Below are 22338 nucleotides of genomic sequence, written 5' to 3'. Positions count from 1 at the left end.
TATATATACACACACACACAGATTTTTTTTTTTTTTGTCAATGTTTCATATCTTAAGTTTGTGTTTTTTACCAGAACTTTAGTATATTTTGATGTTCCTCTGTTCTGTTGTGAAAATAAAAGCAAAATGATTATATTATTTTAGTGAGAACTAAAATAAATAACCACAAATAACTAATGTTATGGAAATCTTTATGTTTTGTAACGCGTTTCTGGATATTTATCGGCCGATATATTGGCATATCGGATTTTTAAATAACAAAATATTCGTCCTTAAAAATCCTAAAAATGTACACAGATAAGAGGTTAAGCCCCAAATAATATGGAAAATCAACCAGGCAATAATCACAACCCTCATCCATACTTTGCTGTTGAAATGAAGCATTGAATATTTGCATACAGTACGTTAGTACCTCACATTTGTTTTATTTCTGAAGCCTCACAGACTGAAGGGCATGAGTTACTCATCATCACCTCCCGGCTGCCAAACGCACAACAACAACAACGAGCTGCCAAAGTTTGACAAGAGAGGGAAACTCATTCCTCACACAGGTGCAAAAACACCAAAACATCTCTGTTGCAAACCAGCTTTCAAGTGGGATTAATTCATTCATGAGTCAGAAAGAGACTTGGACGGAGATGTGGCTTTCATTATCCATTCACCCTCCCGAGAGAAACACACAGACGGTGGGTACGAGGAGACGCCAAGACAAACCGATTCACGCTGGAACTCTCTCTGTGGGACGGAGGCCGTGATATGACTTCTGTGTTATTATAACGTCAGGCTTATTGTTGGCTACAAATCTCTCAGCTGCCGTTTGTTGTCAGACAAAAAACAGATACAGACGTAATGTGGTGAACATCTTGGCAGACTGACAAAAAATATGAACTAAAAAGTTTTTGTTTGACCATAATTGCTTTTCTGGCCGGGCTGTCGGTCTGTATGTCGACAACTGTAAACAAGTTGTGATTTAGCTGGTATTTTGGTTAATCCAACTACTGCTTCTACAGTAAACAGCATCCTCTTTGTCTGTGTGCTGTCACGTCTCATGTCCCCTGTGGGCTGGTAGTAGCTAGGGAGTCGGGTTGGGAACCGGAGGGTCGCTGGTTCAAGTCCCCATATGGACCAAAGTATGGTGGTGGAGGTGCCAGTTCACCTCCTGGGCACTGCAAAGGTGCTCTTGAGCAAGGCACCACACCCCCAACTGCTGGGACGCCTTTCCATGGGCAGCCCCCCCCCCCCCCCCACCACTCTGACATCTCTCCATTTAGTGCATGTATAGGTACTGAGCATGTGTGTGTAATTCAGGCCTGTGTGTAATAACAACAGAGTGTTAATTGTAATGTCCCCTCGCAGGATTAATAACGAACACATTATTATTATTATTATTATTATTATTATTATTATTATTATTATTATTATTAACAGTGATGTCCATTAGTCTCACTGCTATTAGAGCAGATCAGATGGGGTTTTTTGTGCAGCATCAGTGTCATGTGTGTGGGAGAAGCTGCGTCTTAATTTCTGTGGGGACTGTAAAAGGTTATAATGTGAAATAGTTATCATGTGAATATGTAAGACCTATATAGAAAGGGAGAAAAAGCTTTTGGGGTGAGGCAACTTAGAACCCAGGAATCTTAAGCTTGCAGAGTAAGACTTGGGGTTTTGAACCTAACGGTATCTCAGTATTTTCAATGAGATTTTTTATTTTGATCTTTTCAATCTCATTTTACTTTTCTATTTTGTTTACATCCACATTTTCCGAAAGGTTTTAGTTTCCAATATGTTTCATTTTAGTATGCATTTATAAGGGCCAGGTGTAATGTCTCTGACGTATGTAGCTACATATTCATACAAAGCCATAAAATGTTATATTTTAGTCTTTGCGTTACCGATGTGAAGCCATTATGGCACAGTGCCATCTCACGTCAAGTCCGTTGTGGTTCAATGTCAGAAGAGATGATAAAATTTATGCCGTCTCCTTTTTTTTTTTTTCGAAGAGTCAAATATTATAGCTAAAAAATTTAAAACTGGAAATTTGTTAAGTTTATTTTAATTTCTTATAAGTTATTTAACCTGGTAGTATAGTTTTGTTTATTTTTTCCTTGAAGGTTTTAGGTTTAATTCACTACAAAATATTTTGCCCTGCTTATTTTACTTTTTGTTTCCTATGTTAACCCTGGTCTCTCTAAGGCCAACCAGTGTCATTGTCACCAGTAGAATACAGTGCCACAACAGAACAAACTCTCTCTAGGATCCATCCAAATCTAAGATATTATATTTGATCTTTAATATAGTCTTTACCATTATCATGTTACAATTTGCAACCCGGTAAGAAAATGCATTCTTTCTAAGCAACACATGGCATGACAAAGAACAAAGTGACAAGGAGAAGAGAAGGCCCACCTGAGCGTCCGTGAGCTGGAAAACATCCTTATAAGCCAGGTAGACCAGGAAAGAGTTGACCCCTGAAAACACAAGATGTCAGTGTGAAACCCACCAGGGGAAGGGAAGATTAAAAACTGGAAAATACAACAGACCACTATGCTTGAGAAAGTACTAACAAGTGTCACTTGTGAACCTACTTAAACGTATCACAATGAGCCAAAAAGAGAACATCCAGTTCCTCAGAAGGGGTTGAGTATTTAGCATTTTACATTTCTTAAAAGAAGAAAAAGTGTAATATTTGGTTAACTGTGGTGTGTGGGGAACATTACATTACTCTCTGAACCCCATGCAAATTCTTCATATTGTGTCGTTGAACCCAAATGCGTTGTAGGTGGTCGTACCGTGATCCTTGACCAGCGCCTCCATGTCTTCCTGGATGCCTTTGTGCCACTCGGTGATGTCGACGTGCAGCGAGTAGTCGCAGCACGACTTGCTGTCGGCCCATTCACGCCACTGCTCGAAGGCCGTGATGAGGCTAACACCAGGCTCAGGAACCACGTGGTCAACTGGACACACACACACACACACACACACACACACACACACACACACACACACGCGTTAACGGAGCAGCAGAAGCAAATTTTTCCAAAGAAAAGCCCATAGTCCATCACTTTGACACATTTTGACTTCAGTAAAGACGAGACCGAAGTAGTAAAATGTAGCCAAAAAAGGTGACTGAGTTGTGAAATTAGGTTTAGGCACCAAATAACTATTTAAGATTAGAAAAAGATTGTGGTGTGTGTTTAAACACTTGTCCCCTTAAGTAGTACTCCCAGGACACAAACACCTGATCCCTGGGTGAAAGTCTTAGTAAAGTAAAAGTAACTTTTCCGCTCCCCTGCTGGAAAGCCCTGTGACTGAAAAGCACTTTTGACATGACAATATTTAAATGTATTTTGTTTGCAATTGAAGTTATTTTATACTTTAGCAAACATGCTTTCTACACAATTTTTCAAACAATGTGTGCTTTAATATCAATTGTTCTAAATATAAACCTCTAATAGTTGAGCATAGTGTGGCCCGGTTGGATCTGTAATTCGAGGTTTGTGACCCAACGCGAGGGTCCAGGGTTTGGGTCCGACCTGTGGCGATTTCCTGCATGTCTTCCCCCTCTCTCCCCTTTCTCACCTAGCTACTAGTCAAAAATTTGGGGGCGGAAAAGCCCCCCAAAAACATATGAGAGAACATAATGTCTCACATCTGCTGACGTGTGATCCTTCATCCACTACATCTCTCAACAAGTCTTTTAAATAACTGACTTATTAATAAGAAGGCGGCTTTTTTTGTCGCTACGCGTGGGTTGTGGTAGTCACTCAGTTCTATTCTAACAGGTACAAGTAATTTCAATTTTTTTAATAAGATTATGTTTGGGCTTGTATTTCTAAAGGACAGATGACAACATGAAAAGGGAGAGAGAGGGGGAATAACATGCAGCAAAAGGCCGCTGGGCGGAATCAACCCTGCAGCCGCTGCATTGATGGGTAAACCTCTATATATGGGCGCCTGCTCTACCAGATGAGCTACCGAGGTGCATTATGCAAGTAATTTCAACATGAAATAGCTATTAACTTTTGTGTTCCCTTCCAAAGAGCACTTATACTATTTGTTTGAAGCACTCTGGAGCTTTTTCCTTTTCTAATCATTTATTATTGCAAAATGTCAGAAAATATGACCAAAATGACCATCACAATCTCCCAGAGCTCAAGGTGACGTCTTCAAATTGCTTCAGACAGCAGTTCAAAACCCAAACATGTTCAACTGACTGAAAATGTGTCATACTGGACACAGACTTAGGTCTCTTTTAAATAACAAGCTTAAATCAGTTGATGTTGGGCATTTTGCTTGACTCCTATTATGCTTTTTGTTTTTCACCTTTCCTTTATTGTGTTATACAGTATATCTTTTTTGTGCACGTTATAGATGCACAAAGTGAAAAATTCCAAAGGAACTTACCATCAGCAACAGAAAACACTGTTCCCAAACAGCTCTATTTTAGTCTAGCCTTTACTTCCGTGACGAACACGTCACTTTGTAACACATTAGAATGCTCGCCTAGCTGCTAGCATGGCACGCCCTCCTTCTCTGCTACTGACTGGCTAGTAGTCCTTACCTAGCTTCTGCACATGTGCAACTCTAAACAAAGATGGATCAGTGAGATGCCTCACTCTGTAGATAAAACAGAGAGCCCAACACACAGGGTGAAAAGAGGAGCTGCAACAATGTGCAGTACAACAAAAATATAGTGTTTTATAAAAATTAAACCACATAAATGTATTCTGGTATAACCTCAAAATACAATTATGACCCTGAAAGTGAGCAGGATATGGCCATTTTAAGAATAATATAACGAAGAATAAATCCATTATTAAAACTTTGTGTCACAAGTGCTTCTAACTATATACTCGCTGTGAAACGTGAGTCTTCATGTTCAGAGTGGCAGCTCCCTTCTGATTTCTGGCATATCTAGACTGGATTCAGATCCAGTAAACTAAAGTCTGGACTCTCATCCTTTGTTGAAATCTGATTCAAATCTAAATTAGTTTGTGTCTGGCATCTGAAACAATCTCTCCGCCACATTCCATTTCAGGTGCAGCCACACATCTGTCCACTTGTGACCTTGTGAATGCTTTCCTGTGCGCTACGTCTCAGTTCCAGACCTGCCTGAGCCTGCATCAGGCGACATGGACACAACACGAGTCGTCTGGGAGTGTTTGTTCTACTGTGAGGGAGAGGAGAGGTCAGCTGCGGCGTCAGCACAAGGAGGGCCACAGCTTCAATATAACTTTCTTATCTTTTCACGTTACTTTAGCTTTTTTTATCTTTAAATTCTTAGGTCTCTTTTAAATAACAAAAAATGTAAATGAAGCCACTGGATGAGGACAGATGGTATATTCAAAACAGAAAGTAACAAATGAATGTTATTAGTCATTTAAAATCCCTTTTTGTTTTACCAAATCTATTAAGGTTCCTGCTAATTTTAAGTAAATAAAACGAGTAATACTCAGATTCTTGAGTTTTATCTCTTCGCTTGGGTTTCAACCTTTGACTTGAGATCCAAAACGGATCTGACTTTCAGAACCAAACCTCAGCAACTGTTTCGTGAAATAACACAGGGACATAACAAAAAAGGCGCATTGACTATGAATCCAAAAGTACAAAAATAGGGGTATTTAACAAAGAAAACACCATGAACAGATCACCAGTTAAAGGATAACTACCGTATTTTTCAACCCTGTTTCTGGCTGCCGACCACAGCGATCTCTCTTAATACTGGACCAACGTCAAAGATTGTTGTTCCCATCAGTCACTTAGACAAAAAAAACATAGAAAAATAGGGTCCAACTTGAAAAAAAAAACTGTATTTACCCTTAAATAGGCCGGGATATGCTATGTTGTGCAATAATCCTGTATTAGGAGAATCATTTTGAGTTTCCAGCATGGCTTTGGACCGTAAGAGGAAACCCAGACAAACCCAGAGAGACCAAGTGGATTGCACACTGGGAGGGAAAAAAAACGGATTGTGATTTAAATAAAATGTATTTTTAGATCAAAATAGAACTGCAAGAATAGAAAGTAAACTAAAAGAAAAGAAAAGTATCCCTGCAGTGTGTGTAAAATGGAAAATGAACTGACTTCTTGGCCCAGTGTGAACAGCAGTCAGCTCCTCGTGGCTCTGAGTCCTCAGAGCAGATGGACGGTTTTATATCTTGGCTCGGTCATGAACAGGTCTGGCACCCGTCCTGCTCCCATTAAGATATTTTCAATTAAAGCCAATCAGTGAATGAAGAACCAGTGCAGGGAAAGTGGCGAAGGAAACAAACATATGAAGTCGCAGATGAATCTTTGCTTTCATCCGGGAGGATCTTTCTGCTGAGTCACTTACTGATCATGGTGCTGCCTCCGGCCAGAGCAGCCTTGGTGCCCTGGTAGAAGTCATCGGCGGACACCATGCCTCGATCGGGCATCTGGAAACGCGTGTGCACGTCGATGCCGCCCGGCATCAACATGCGGCCGTGGGCGTCGATGGTTTTCACCCCGCCGGGCACAATGAGATTTTCCCCAATTTGTCTAAAGAAACGAACAAAAGAAATGAAAAACTATCCTAAGCGGAATAGATAAACCCATAAGAAGCTGGGTCCGGACTAGTTAAATGATAGCCAGACAGATTCTTTTAAAAAACGATGGAAGAATGATCCAGGAGTGGGCTTGTGAGATGGCTAGGGTGTCTTACAAACGGTTTTCCAGATTGGATGTCTATACGGGAAAATAGACGAAGTATCTGAGCTTTCTGGAGGGCTAGTAGCTGGGCGGGATAAACCATTAGGGGAACCGGTCACTTGCACTTGATCACAGAGATCTGATCAAGTCTGGACTTAACGGCACCGTAGCTAAGTGAAAGTACGTAAAGCCGCAGCATGTATTAGCAAATATTACAGCAAATATGACAAATTTGCATGTTTTAATTCATAACTTTGACAGAGGGTCGGTTGGCGTTACGTTACAACACACTACACACTGCTTGCTGACACCCATCATTTCGAGTCTTGTTGCCCAGGACACAGGACATTGTTAAGCCGGCCCTGGCGCTTAGGAAGCTTTGTGCTGAGGAGAGACGTGTGGGATGGGCTTATGGTGTTGTCTTTTTTTCATGTGTTTATTTGGTTTATCGTTTGTCTATTTCACTACTGTTTTGTTAAATGGTTTTGACTACTGTAGTTGCTGTGTCACCTTTCTTTCTTGATTTTTGTCTGGGCGTGTGGCAGGGCCTGAAATTAACACCCGAACACCTGCCAAAGCGGGGGAATTTTGCATTTGGCGGGTAACACTGTCAATCTACGTGCCACATTGGCAGGTATATAATAATCTATAAATAATCTTTAAATAATCTATGACTACAAATTTCACAAATTACAACTGTTTTAAATACATTATTAATGAAAGATTAGCAACAAGATATCCCAATAATATAGTAATAACAATAATATCATAAAAAGGAAATGAAAAACAAACAAAGAGGGTGTAAAGTGTTATGTGAGACACACGCGGAGACGCATTGTAATGACGAGATGGCCACTTGTGATCAGATTACCCAAGATGGCTGTTGATGCAAGGTCTGAACCATTTTATTTTGCCTAATTGTTACAGAGTAAAATTAATTCCAATTTCAATCAAAATCAAATTAATCTATTGTTCAGGCAAAATGGCAGCATGTCCAAGCTGCAGACTGATCTGTTATCATTCTCACTATTACCATTTTTTGTATTAGCTAAAAAAAAGAGGGACCAGTCAGACACATTTAGGACTTTGTAAACATGAAATCTGGGTTTAACTGTCTGAGGTTTGAGAAAAAAAACAACAGTAAACTCACTTGATGACCCCGTCTTCCATGTAGATGTCAGCACAGAAGGACTGGTCATCGTTCACGATCTTTCCTCCTTTGATCAGGAGACGATCACTCTGGAAAACAATAAAGATGATTAGTCGCTGCACATTTAGACACCGCATTACATATTTCATCAGGAAAAGCTGGTGTACAACTGTAGGGACAAGACACTGGTCTGGGGTGTTAGAGACTCTTATAAAAACCCGTTGCTGAGTTTCCTATTTGGCTGGATTGGACACTGGATTAGATCAGATCCACTGCATTTCACATAAGACATTTTGGGAAATGGGACATAAAAGAGTGAATCTGCACTCTCATCTAAGAAACAATATGCCAAACCTGCTGGAATACATAGCAGCATATGCTTGACCTCTTGAGGATGCATTCTAAAAAGGAACCCATGGCTTTCAACTAATATTAACTTTCTTTAACTTTTCACGCACGCGCACAAGTGCACGCACACACACACACATACAATCGGACAGGCGACAAAACGGACCAAGAGCGGTGATGTTCGAATCAGAACTACTTTCTGTGCGGACGTTTTAACAATGACGCGCTTTATAATGTGATGGGGTGTGGAGGGGGGGGTAGAGAAAGAGATTGAGAAAATAAAAACATGCAGAGGTAGAAGATTAAAGGCGAGGGAAAGGGAAGTAAGGAGTTGAATAAAACCTGGGTTTGGATCTGAGGGCGAGTCGGCAAGTCCGATTCTGTGTTATTTACTAAGTGACATTTACCAAGTTTACCATTTTCATTTTGTTAATGGATAAAGAAATGAAATGGTAATATAAATAAATACATTAGGATGACACTGAACCATAATAAAACAATGTTTTTTTTTTATTTCTTTAGGTGTTTGTAGTGTAAACTTTATGTATGTTATGGTTGTTGTCTCTGATATTATATATAAATGTCTCTATTTGAAAATCAGTTTGTGTAAGTGATTTGTCAAGTGTGTGTGACAAAACACAGTTTTTAAACTTGTATTCATATAACCCCTAAAAAAACTAATTATTGGTGGTAGGGAGTCTCAGAGAAAATGGTGACTAAAGGGTGTAGCCTATTGGTTAATAGGTGCAGCAGTTCAGTGGTACACTTCGTTAGTGTAGCAACAGTAAAAGTTCATCACTTTCTGTATTCAAGCTCCGCTTAAACAACAAAATGAGTGGTAGAGCATTCACTGTTGCAACAATGAAGGCAGGAGTCTGCCTCCAGACACACCCCTCCACCCTCTTCATCTGGTCGAGCTGTCACAGGAACGGACATGAGAGAACCAATCAGAGCACAGACTGTGTAATCAATCATCCATGCCTGCTGCTGTGCCACTTGTGTCTGTGAGGGAGAAGGGGGGGGGGGGTCTGCCACCTCCACAGCCTCCCACCCTGAGCCTCCCACCCCACCCCCACCCAATCAAGTCACCCCACCAGCTCGGGTCCTCTGTCCAAAAAGGGAGTGGCAGTGCAGGTCACAAGGACTCCAGCATCCGCGGCTTACAAAGGCTGCTCTGTTCCTGCCGCTGGCCACAGCCCGGCCAGCAGCTCAGCTCCAGACACATCTGCAGCTGCTCTGCAATGGCTTGCAGTCAGAGCCCCGCCCCGAATCTGAACCAGCACATACAGAGCTGAGGCACTGTAGAGTCCACTTTTTCAGATATTACATAAGTTTTTTTTCATTTTCTTTATCTTTTATGCCACAGATTGATCAACTATAGATGTATCAAACCTAATACATCTTTGTGTGAACAAGGAGCACCAGGAGCTGGTGCAATGAGTTCTTTTATTTATTTTTTTATAGAAAAACATGCATAGGGGTTAAAGTGGGATCCGGCAGGTGGGGTAACTTTTCAACACACTTTTTAAAATTGGTGCACCTCTTCGTTCCGTTGAGGCCTTGATCTGTGGATTTGTCACGTGAATAATAAAAAAAAAAAGTAGATATATTCTAGGAACCAGTTTATGTTCAAACTTTGCCAAGTTGAATTGGGTTAGACTCTAAAAGCTACAGTTACTTGTTTCACTCCTGTTTTGCCAGTTATTTTAAAAGAGAAAATCTTATTCTTGAAACATAAAAATAGTTGCAGCCCTATCCAGGTATAGTAGTACTATATTGAGTAGAATAGTATTATTTTGTGGCATCTAGGTCATTATTGTGACAGCCTAGACATGAAAGGGGCGAGAGAGGGGGAACGAAATCCAGGAAAGTGCCACAGGTTGGAATCCAACCCGCAACCTCATATATTTGGTCTCCATAAACAAGGATTGAGCCCACAGACACACAGATTTGCAGTTTGCATCTGAAAGGTGTGGCGAGTCAACGCGCTGACAGCGCTGATGGAACTAATGCGAATAGATCATGTGGTAATCTTCGATCTATGCTCTGGTGGAAGCGCCTGGCCTTGCTCCAGCCCAATGCTGGCCTGCTTTCATCCCAACAACTGCTTAGAAATATGCCGTTATGTGATGTGCCACATCATGGCTGTCATCATCACAGTGCTCACTGAAGTTTGCCAAGAGACTTTGGTTCCAAAGTCAACGCTCATATTTTCACAGGCACAGAGGTAAAATAATCTTTTCTGAAACAATTTTTCATTTTTGATCCATAAAGAGGGGCTACTTTTGGGGTTACTTAGTGTGGGAAAGGCAGATGGTTTGTAAAACGTCTCGCTAAAACAGGGCTTTTTGTCTAAAAGGTTCAGATGCAGAACAAATTGGCAGAACAATTACTTGCCCTGAATCCAGACTGTATAATCCTTCGATTGTTTTGGAACTCACAGGGGTTGCAGAGAGAGTGTCTGATTGTACTGGCTCATAGCCAAACATGACAGTGACCTTTCCTTCATGGGAACCTCTCACAGCCTCACAAACAGGATGTGGACAAAGCTCAATGGGCTCACTGTTGCTGGACTTGCGTGTTTTCATTCCAGACCTCGCTAATGTAACTGTCATACCAGCTAAATGAAATGTGTTGAGCATCAATGAAGAAAACCACTGCTTTGAAGCTAATTGCAACGTTCAATCATGTATTGATTTTTGTTTTTTTAAAAGGCAATAAACTTTCTTCAAGCCCACATCCTGGTTCTTCTAAAACTAAGGGGTGTAGAAGCATTGCAGAGGCCAAGGGGTGGGGGTGCATGACCACAAAGAAAAAATATGGACTGGCAACAGAGCTGAATGAATTTGTTTTTTGTGGGAACAACAACAACAAAAACAAGTCTGCTGCTGTCAAGCTAGCAAGGCTAGCAAGATTCAGGTTAGCATTATTTATCTAGACAAATAAATGGATGGATAACTAACAAGTCCACAAAAGAGTTTCCTCTGCTTCAACTTTATCTCGATAAATAGAATTCAGTTTAGCTTTTTTGTTTCTAACCTTATGCTTGAAACATTTGCTGGTTAAAAGAATGGTTGGAGGCAAAAGCATGATCTGTTCCACAGTAGTGGTCTGCCGTTAGCCTCCACCGGAAAGCTGACGCTAGCTTAGCTAACAGCTATTTCGGCTAACCGCTAGGTGAAAGCTTGATTCAGTCTAAAATAACGTTTCTCAAACTAAACAATGGGTAAAGCAGGCTACAGCTTAATTAAGATAATTTAATAATGAAGACACGTATTGAGTGATATGTATTCTAAATGAGCACAAGTAAAATAGAACGGACATAACAGCTGTTTTATATTTAAACGGTTATTTCAGTTTTAAGGGTCTTTTACATGCTGTCTCAGCTAGTGGTTAGCCAAATTAGCTGTAAGCTAAACGAACGTTTCAGATGGAGGCCAACGGCAGACCGCCGGCATGCTAGCAAACAGTCGCGTAGCTACACATCCAGCAGACACAGAGCAATATTAGCATTCATTTGGAGTTGTGTTTCAGGTCACGTGGCAGATATAATTCCAATGTTGGCTTTGCTTCTACCGGTTTTACTCTCCACCAACTCCTTGACAGAATATCTGTCTCTTTAGCTGCTAAATGCTCAACTTTCTTCACCAGCTAGTCTGCTGTTGGGTAAGTCACCCAAAACAGAAAAGTTGTTGGCTGTAAATCCAAAACAATGAACTCAAATCACTCATTTCCACTGCATCGTAAGGTTTGGCACAGCTCATCTCAACTTGTTACTTCCAACATGTTTCCTTTTTTGGTTTTCCATTAGCAAACGTTGTTGTGTTGTGGATCTGGCACTTTTTTTGGCAACATCTCGGTTGAGGTTTCAAACAAGCTGAACTGACACTAGAAGGTAAGGTTAAAATACTGCATTGGTCAGAGAGCATCGTCAGTTGCATGACACGACACATCATGCACAACACGCCATTGCTTAATAGCCAAGCTACTGTATTATTTTTAAATTTTAAATTTTTGTAGTTTCACATTACAATCATATGACGCATTAAATTATTAATATAAGCAGCAACAAACATATTTAAAGAAGTCTTTCGAATGCAAAAGGCTGCAGAGTGTAAGATAGACTACTGATGATGGACTCTGGGAATATTGATTACTTCTGCTACAGCCAATGAGATCAATCTGTTGGATCATATGGCTCCTGTAAGCTATAATGATTCATTACACATTTTGTAAAACTAAAACGCTCAACAGAAGAAAAAAAAGTCTTATGAAATCAGGTCAAAATCCATTTTGGTGCTATGAAAACGCCTGCCAGTGTCGGACGTAACCCGGCAACGTAGTGTGTTGTCCAAATGGAAAATACCCTGGGAACATTTGTGAAGTCAGGTGGAGAATGCTGCCAGGTCAGACTTTCAGCACAATGATGTATGTGTGTCTTGGATTATTGAAAAACCAGCCTGCTACTAAAATAATTTCCCTACATGTTCAGACAACCACTTTAAAAACACATTTTTCCCTATTCATGTATTTTTTGTAACCAGCTAAACAGATATTAATCTAATTTCCAGAGGGATAAATATACCTCTTAACACCTTGGTTTGCAATTTAGAAAAACTAAACACAAACTATGGATACAAAATATATGTTAACGGTGATTTTTGTGCATTTATTAAACTGATTAAGATACAGTGTGACCTGTAGACGATTAATCCATAGGTAGAGGCTTCAAAGGAAGATGAATACATAACTTCCATTCAAACCCGTTTCATTTGATCTCTCTTACTGAAAAATTCACTTAATTAACCCTTTGTCTATGAAAACATGAGAATTCTCTTTTTTACATTGAAATATATAATTTTAACTTAAATTCCCCTAAATTCTCTTTTTGACAAATAAAATCTACTTAAATCCAACTGAAAAACTGTTATATTTATAGTTCATTGAGGATACAGTACATCTGAAGGCACCAAAATCCTGTTACAGATTTTACTAAATACTAATCTCCTTTGTTCAGGCACTAATTAATAATAATATTAAAAAAGTTTACTTTCTCTAAACACAAAATACACACTAACACATTGCATATTCTCTCAGACTTCTGGCTTTATGAATGGGGTAATTCATGATAATCTTGATCATGAAAGAAAACCAGCCGGTGCCGGTGGGTGGGTGATTTGGAGAGCAGCGTGCTGTGTGTGTGTGTGTGTGTGTGTGTGTGTGTGTGTGTGTGTGTGTGTGTGTGATGTAGACAGTGCCCTGGGCTACTGTGCACTGTGAGATAACAGCATGAACACACTGCCACAGGGGGATAACTACTGTACTCCAGGTATACTAGCAGACTGCCTAATGATCTCTCATCCCCTGCGGATTGTAGTCTTTAATCCAGGACAGTCTAATTATAGCCTCAGTTTATTTTTATCGTCCTTTTAACATGGACATTAGAGCTGCTTTTACTCAAACAATAGCTTTGCTTTTAACTTTGCTGCTTTCATCTGTATTTATATCCTACTCTGTCTTTTAGGTTATTTATCAAGAGAAACCTGTCAAACATACTATGTTTCAGCTTTGCTCAAGTGAAGATTTGCTGGTTTTCTCCCTTTAACATAATTTAGGGCTGCAACAAATCAGTTTTTTTCATCTGTTGATTAGTTCTCTGAATAGTTCCTTAGGTAGTTAGTTTTTGACATTTAATAAATAGTGCAAATGGCCATCGCAAGTTTTTATAGTCCAATGTGAAATCTTTAATTAGCTTGTTTTGTCCAACAGACATTCCAAAACCCAAAGATATCTAATACACTGTACAGTGGAGTAAAACTAAAACACATGTGAATCTGGGAAAGCCATCCGGGCTTAAATACCTTATCAATTCAACGGAAAACTGAATGTATGAATGGAATGTCAGACAAAACAAGTCATTTAAAGGAGGTCACCTTGGACTCTGGGAACTAGTGATCAAACCAATCCATTTAATCACAATAAACACATCAGCTGCAGCCCTACTTGAGTCTATATTCCCGTCTATCGCACACCTTTTAACTCGGCTCTGCGTTAGCGGTCTGCATCGGAGATTCCGGGAACACAGGAGCTCCAAACCCAGGTGGTGAACTTATGAGGGTTCATTCATATTTGATGAGATCTGCGTTAAGTACATCCCTGCCTGTGCAGCTGACCCGTCTCCATCTGTCCAAGACAAACCAGTTAGCTCTACTGTTCTAAAGACTCTAACACTCCACCACTAATGACCGCGGATGGGTGGATGGATGGATGGATGGATGGATGGATGGATGGATGGAACATCTGAATTCCGCATTTACAATCCAAGCTCTAAATTTGATTGGCCTGTTGTGCGGAGAGAAATGGACACACAGGGTTCCTTTGTCCCTGCTGTGCCTCTCCCGTTTACTTTTTATTCAATTTGACCTCACTCATTTCCCCTCCAGCCTCTGTTTGGTTTAATAAGCTCATCTACTCTTCACACGGACGCCTGTTCAGTGAAGAAGCCCAGTGGTTACAGAGTGAAACTAATGAAATCCACAAAGTCACCAAGACACTCCGCTATTCTGCAGCTACAGTGTCATGCAACACATGTATCATGCTCAATTCATATTAAAAATTGAACTGACTTTTCTGTTCAAGAATAGGCAGACGATCCATTTAGGTCCGACTTAATCACTGCTGGGTCGACAACGTCTGCTAATCCTGTGATCTCTCCACCAATCGGCGGCTGCGCCTCAAACACTCGCCAGAGAGTCCAGGGGGAAATAATTCACCTGACAAGCGGCCTGTTTTCACCAGAGACACCATGATATCAACACCGTCTTAAAAGTTTAAAATTGGTAATTATATCATAAATGACTGGACTTTATAAACAATCAAAATATCCAATAAGTTCAAGCTTAAATTAAACTAGCCAGTGGAACATAAAGGTGAGACTTTTCTCTCCCTGATTAGTTTTCTCCAATTGCGTTAAGATGTTTTTTGGGGTGTTAATTCATTCATTAAGACATTTTGCGTTTCAACATCTCTTCTCCTTTTCCCAATAGGGCTGCACCTAAGTTCCCAGAGTTCAGTGTCTTTAAAATTGCTGGATTTGTCTGCCTAAGACTACCAAACTTAAAGATATTTAATTGTAATGGTTTATAGACATATAGCAACTCCTCCAGAAAATATGATCTATGACCAAAGAATTATCACAATTTTTATCAATACTTTTTCCATCAAGGCTGGAATGTGTATCCTTGCATCATCACATACCCTTCAGCATACCTAGAGATAGGCATGGGGAAGTCTCCATAAGATCATCTCTCAATGCAAATCAAAGCAGCTATTACGCTAACTGAAATAAAACCATGCCATTCTCTGGGTATGATGAAGGGTGTGTGATGATATGGAGTCATTTTAATTTTGAAAAACTTTATCAGGACGCATAGTATCCTGGATCCATGAAATAACTGGCTTTTAAAAATAAAATGTTCCTGCCTCCACGGGAATTTAACATAGGGCTGTGTATACTTATGCCCCCTGTATTTTAAAGGAAGAATATTTATTTATTTACAATACATTATTCATTCACAAAGAAAATTGGTCCCCCTAAAAGGTTGGATTTTTCGAAATGTTTTGAATTAAGGCATTAAGATCAGTTTCCAACAGATTTTTTTTTTTTGTTTAACAGTTTTTATTGATTTTCCATAAACAATGTAGCATTTTCTACAGCCAAAAGATGGTTTTTATTCCTCTTTTTAATCAACATGGGTTTAGCATGGGTGTGTAAACTTTCTCAAGCCACTGTACATATCTTTGTAGAACTACGATTCCAACTCCAGACGCATGCATGAGCATGGACACTGTGGTGCCAAAACCGCTCTGGCTGCACTGTCTGACTTCCATCAGGTGCAAAATGGATGGAGGTTAAGGCTTCATCTAATACAGTAGAAATAAGAATGAATGGACTTATAGGAGATTGCCGCCCCCTCCGAGCGCAGATGTCTGAAAAGTCCCCTCGTCCTTAGTAGCAGCCGCCACCCCGCCCACATCACGTCATTGCCCTAATTATAGTTCATTATAGTAAGTGAATTAGATTTTTTATAAAAGGACTTTTTACTGAACCCACTGAAATGTTAACATCAGGCACCTAACATGGAGGCTATAGCTTAGGAGTCACCTGAGAACCTTTGCACCCCTTGGCTTGTCCCTGGTAGGCCTGGTAGACACTCATAAGCCAAACAATTCATAACAGTAATGCATCTTTCTATCCACACAAAAGATTGACTCTGATTTATATTGAGAGCCCCCAGACAGCTCCCTCCATGAGACTTTTGTTCTGAGCCATCTTTGACAATTTAACCCAATGACTTCCCTTCACTCACTAACATCAGCATGGAGGTCCAGTGACCTCCCTCTTATATGCATCTTCATTACACAGCTGAGAGAGAAACATGGAAGGAAATAGGACCCACCGTTCCCTCCCTCCCTCCCCTCCCCCGGCTCCCCTCCCTATTCTCTACTTTCCATTGAACCACCACTATCACAGCTCCACTACAGATTCAGGGAAATAACCTGCCCCACACTAACATCACAATGGGCCCCTAGATTGTCCTGCAACTCTAAAAAGATATAGAAATTAAAAAGCCAGCTTCTCCAAAAGTTAAAAGAGCTTAAAAAAATGAAAATAAAGCCAGTAGGGTACTGGGTGTTACAGTGGATGCAGGGAAGCGTTTGCCCCACCAGTTGGTGTGCAGTGATACCCGGACTCGCAGACACAACGCGTAACAAAGACCACCGGCGTGAAATCTCAACTGACATGCATAGGCCTACCATGCACAAAGAAGGGCAAACTGAGGGAGAATCTACAGCAGACATCAATCTTCGAAAGGTTAAGTGGTCAGTGGATGCGCACTTGTCACAAAGATGCTGCAAAACAAATAAAATAATAATCCCATTCTCTTCAGCCTCACCACTGCTATGGGCGGCCACATCGATTTTTCGATGCTATCGATGCGGTTAGTCTCCTGTTAAGGAGATTTGACAATAAAACCGATATGCACGTGTGAAATATATTTTAGAAAGCAACCGTGCAGTCACATCCTTCAGCTCCGAGCCCAGATTTAGTCGGAGAGGGCAGCGCCGCAGGCACCATGCCGCCCCGGTGACATCCTGCACCCACACCCGCAGGCCCACCCGCCCAGACCCCGGCGGACACCCGCCTGCTCATAGCCCATTCTCCGCTAGGTCCACAGTAAAAGAGCCCCACACTCACTGTGATGCGGGGGATGTTCTTCTTGCCCTGATAGCCAGACATCTTCACCGGTGGTTCGTCTTGCTTTGCGCCGTGGACCGCAATCAATGCGACGGGATACTCTATACGGATTACCGCTGCTCGGTCGCCGGGGGTTGGAACAGGGATGCAGATGAAGGAGAAGCTCGCTGCTGATCCTCACGAGGCCACAAATGTCAAGAATCAAACTAGCTCTCAACTCCGGGTCCAGTCCTGGCAGCTTCCAGGTCTCCAAGCCTGCATGCACCAAAGCTTTCCTTCCCAGACGGAGTCAAACAAGAGGGGAGGGGAGGGACCGCTCGCAAGCCTCTTCCCATAAAAAGATCCACACGGAGCATGCGCAGAGCCTCGCCCAGCTCCACTGACAGGAAAGAGTCACTAATGCCATCAATTGCTCTCCTTGGATTAGTGAGCTGTTAGCTGAGAGTGCACCAAGTGAACAAATGAAGTAAACCAAGCAGCCATCTGAACTCTACTTCATCTCTTGTGTCTCAAATCTGAATTTTATTAGAATCCTTGAAATCTCAGCCTGTCCTCTGTCGAGCTCTAATGAACTTGTTTCTGGAACTTTTCTTTAATCACGTTTTATTGGTGGTTTAAACAGTCCCAATAGGCTATAGTTTCAAGGTGTGACCTGAAACAAGCAGTGACACTTGGTGGGGTCAGGCTTGACAGCACATAGGAGACGACGTGGGATTTACCTTTTCCCCTGCAGAAGCCTGTTTAGAAGCGGACGTTTGGTTTGTGTTGGATAACAGGTCGGATGCCCCAATGTGTATCACAAGAGACAGAATAAAATCAGATTGAGAATAGTTCAGCGTAAATGACATTCAGTATCCGAACGCTTCATGGATTCCATATTACCTCCAATTGTTAATTATGGACCACTGCCTTTTTCATTTAAAGTGAGAAATAAATTCAGCTTACTTCTTTCCATACAGTTCACACTTAGAGAAGAGTCATAAAGCCAGGACACGGGCTCAGTCATGTCAGGTACAGAACGACACAAAGTTTGTTAATATTAGCTAACCACTAGACCATGTTACACGGTTATAGACCAACAATAGCTGGGACTGCAAAACTATTGAGTGTATTAAATTGAGAAAGTGTATTTTTATTTATCATGTATATAACTTTTCATGTATAAGGAGAAGCACGTGTTGTTCTTTAAATAACCCGACTAACCGGATGCTTCACAGGTCTGTATGAGGCAAGAGATTGTTCTCCAAAGTTAAACCTTTAATTATCACTGCATCCAAAAAAGGAAATGAAACTAAATATCCAATATAGTAAAAACTGAGATTTCCATCCCTTTTTTATAATAAAACAGGTCAAGGTGCTATACTGTATAAAAACGCTCAATCCACAGAGCAATGCACTTTTAAACGAGCCATCAGGACTTCTGTACAGTTGTGATGTCACTGTCGATACACGATTCGTCCTGCGCATGTGCAATATGTTAGCACGTGCAGATGATAATCATGGATTAACCAGGGATTTACGGCACTGCACGATACACAGTAGCGGTCTGCTGTTAGCCTCCACCGGAAAGCTAATGACGTTAGTTTAGCTAATGCTAATTCAGCTAACCGCTAGCTGACAGCTTGATTCAGCCTGAAAATAATGTTACTCAAACTAAACAGTGGGGAAAGCAGCTACTGCTAAATTAAGACTTTACAGTTATAATAAATACAAGTATTGAGTGATTGCATTTTAAATGAGCACAAGTAAAGTAGAACTGACGTAACAGCTGTTATATATTTAAACGGTTATTTTAACTTTTGAGGGTCTTTTACATGCTGTCTCAGCTAGCGGTTAGCCAAATTAGCTGTTGGCTGAACTAGTGTTAGCTTTCCGGTGAAGGCGAACAGACTTTCTTTAAGTGTCTATGGGAACAGATCGTTCAGTGTTGTAAATTCGCGTTCATCATGACATCATCCGCGCATGCGTGAACATATTGCGCATGCGCAGAACGGATCTTTCAGGCAGGACGGATCGTGTACCGACAGTCACAACTATACTTTATAAAGGTAGAAGGTACAGTCATTCCCCGGCTGCATTGATGGTGCAGAAACTCTTAGTGCCCAATTGCGGAAGACCAATCAGAGCGGACCGGGCTTTTTCGGGAGGGGCCTTAAAGAGACAGGCGCAAAAATGAAACAGACAGAGGGTGAATACAGGAATATTCAGACAGACAGCACAGAAAAAATAATGTGTTTTTTTAACATTAAAGCATGTAAAATTGTTCTAGTAGAAACCCAAAATACAATCATAAACCGGAAAGTAATCATATGTCCACTTTATCTATTGCTGGGCAGCTTGGGAATTTTCCTTATTTGATAATAATATATTCTAACTTTATTTGTTGATTATATTTTGTATTATGAATCTGAGTCTGAAAAATAATTAGTAATTTATTAAATAAATGTACTGAAGTAAAAAAGTACAATAGTTGCTTCTTAATGTAGCAGAGTAGAAGTATGAAGGAAAAGAAAATGAAAATACTCAAGTAAATTACAAACTAATCTGACTCCAGTACTCTGAGTAATTGTACTATTACTTTCCAACACTGCAGTCTGCTAATGTGACGATCAAGAATGATCCTAAGATGTAGGCTTGCTTTTAAACATCCCATCATTTAATTTGATCTCTCATTCTATTAATACACAAGATCAAATCCATTCATGTCAAATGTATATTCTTTTACCAGATAAGGTAAACCACTCTCCATGTAAGACTTGAATAGATTAGAGATAAGGGAGTAAGTAAAGAGCACATTGTGTGGCTAATGCAATCAATATGTAACATGATGCCCAGCTCCCCTACACAAAGCTTTTAACAGCATCCTGAGTGCCTAAATATTAAGTAAAGATCGTGAGAATACTGTAAGTGCAACCTTTTACCCCCCGACTGTGAAACCTGGATGGGGAGTTTGTAACCGCAGCAGAAAAGTTGTCAGATTTTCCTGCAAGTCACAGCTGCCATCTCTTATCCATCAACCCCACAGCCAGAATGCTGCTGTTAGAGGACCTAAACACACAGGCACAACAATGCAGCAGCCATGCATCACATCATGTGTGTGTCCCATTTAGAACCAAATAACCCCCCCCCCCCCCCCCCCCTTCAGACCTCTTAGAACTGCAGATATCTTGTTCAATAATATTGTGCAGAATGAACACTAAGGTAAGCTCCAAATACACAGGAGCCACTCCCTCTGGCAGCTCTGCATGGTGGGCCCTCTCCTTTTACTCTGTTACATCACACTGCTTTCTGGGAAATGTAGTCAGGACAACTTGCCTGGTGTACATTGTCTGTAAGCTTAGACAAACTCAAATGAGTGGCAGAGGCTGGAATTGGAACACTTTTAGGTGAAAAATTAACACAGATCTGAATGTCGGATGACAGAAATGAGAGTTGGAAAAAAAGACGACAAAAAGATACGAGGATTGGGGGGGGGGGGGGAGAATACACAATATACGCATGAAAACCAATAGAGAATCACCTTTTTATCATCCAGGTTCTGCAGAGCTTCTTTCCCTGTGCTCTCCCGGATCACCACCTTCCTCGGCTGGGAGATGTCGGTCTGCCGGTCAATGACTCGCCCGTCACTCTTGCTCCTGCACCCCGAGAGCGCATTAAAGTCCAGCGTCTTGCTGTCCGAGGAGCCTTCCACCGGGCAGAACATGCCACAGAATTTCTGCCTCGGCCTGGCGGGGCTGTCGGAGCCCATGCTCTTGAAGAAGGCTGGTACTTCCCCGGCGGTCGACATGCCTTGCAGGCGGGGGGCTGTTAGGTTTCTGGGGGAGTAGCTGCGCACAGATGCACAGAGTCTCAGCTTTTTTCAGGTCCGCACGCTTGGACAGCCACCGCCTTTGCCTATTTTCAAGCGCAGGTGGTCGCACTGTGACAAAAGAACTGTTGGGCTAATGCTGCATGAAAACACTCCCACTGTAGAGAGAGAAATGCACCGTAAATCTGCGTAATTTTATGAGATATTGGGGAAGGATGAGAGAAGATCTTCCGCTGTTCTCCCAGTCTCTAATCCCCTTTCAGATCAGCAAACAGTTTAGATTTGCTTACTCATGAGTGTGTGTTAGCTTCGAGCCTCCAGCCAATATCCCTTTGCTATTTCACGAGTGAAAGTGAGTCCTGCTGCCTAGCTATGTCAAAAATAAAGACCCAGTATGCTAAGGAGGAGGGTGTTTCCTGATAAGGGATTACCTGTAGCCTCTGTGAACCCGTCTAGAGACTGGCCGTGCCAGGCGCGCATCACATCCGACTGTCCGGAAGTGATCGGTCCTCTCTTGTCCAAAGTAAAGACTTGATCTACAAAGCTCTAACCCATCAGGGGGCAACGCCTGTCAGGGAGTTTAAAAGCTGCGGACTAATAGGCGAAGCATGCCATGCAGTGGTGTCTGTGTGGGACTCAGAAAGAGTTTTCTGGCAGTACGTGTGAGGTCAAGAAGCGATCAGGACCACGGAGAGTTCCCCCGAAGTCACACCCAGTCCTCCGTTGAAGGGCGCTGTCGCTTCAGCACCACACGGCCCGCTGACTCAGCAACCATACAGCACCCATGTGCTACAGGACAGGTGTGGGAAATGTTGAATCATAAACAGATTATATCTAGATGTAGTGACGTGTTGGTGTAATGGACACCAACGGTTCAATGGAAAGATTGAACCGCGTTCAGTGGTTCCCAAACCTTTGCAGGTAAAGGGCCCTCAAACTGACACAAGTACAACCACAGACCATCATTGGATTCTATTTGTCCCAGAGCCCCCCATCTGAGGGGAGTTTTGCTTTTAGATGTTTTATTACAGAAAGTGTATGAAACCAAAGACCAAAATAGTCATACATTCCTTCATTGTCTTATTTATACATGAAATTGTAGTA

The 22338-nt window shown here is 41.4% G+C and overlaps 1 protein-coding gene across 2 annotated transcripts in view; it reads right to left on the bottom strand.

The window, feature by feature from the left end:
• dpysl2b (dihydropyrimidinase like 2b) overlaps window positions 1-21597 on the bottom strand; it is a 35747-nt gene extending 14150 nt beyond the window's left edge. Inside the window, exons 1-5 of one of the 2 annotated variants that reach the window (XM_034896327.1) lie at window positions 20947-21597; window positions 7820-7908; window positions 6335-6519; window positions 2790-2954; window positions 2407-2468 (exon numbers count right to left, since the gene is read on the bottom strand). In XM_034896327.1, coding sequence (XP_034752218.1) covers window positions 2407-2468; window positions 2790-2954; window positions 6335-6519; window positions 7820-7908; window positions 20947-21213 — 768 coding nt within the window. In that variant the 5' untranslated portion in view covers window positions 21214-21597. Of the gene's footprint in view, window positions 1-2406; window positions 2469-2789; window positions 2955-6334; window positions 6520-7819; window positions 7909-17426; window positions 17749-20946 lie in introns of those variants that run through there. The other variant, XM_034896328.1, reaches the window with a different exon arrangement.
• Window positions 21598-22338: the final 741 nt, after the last annotated feature.

This window comes from Etheostoma cragini, chromosome 16 (genome assembly GCF_013103735.1).
Source record: "Etheostoma cragini isolate CJK2018 chromosome 16, CSU_Ecrag_1.0, whole genome shotgun sequence".
Lineage (NCBI taxonomy): Eukaryota > Metazoa > Chordata > Actinopteri > Perciformes > Percidae > Etheostoma > Etheostoma cragini.
The sequence above is the reverse complement of the archived record's forward strand: the minus strand, read 5'-3'. Positions and strand labels throughout refer to the sequence as shown.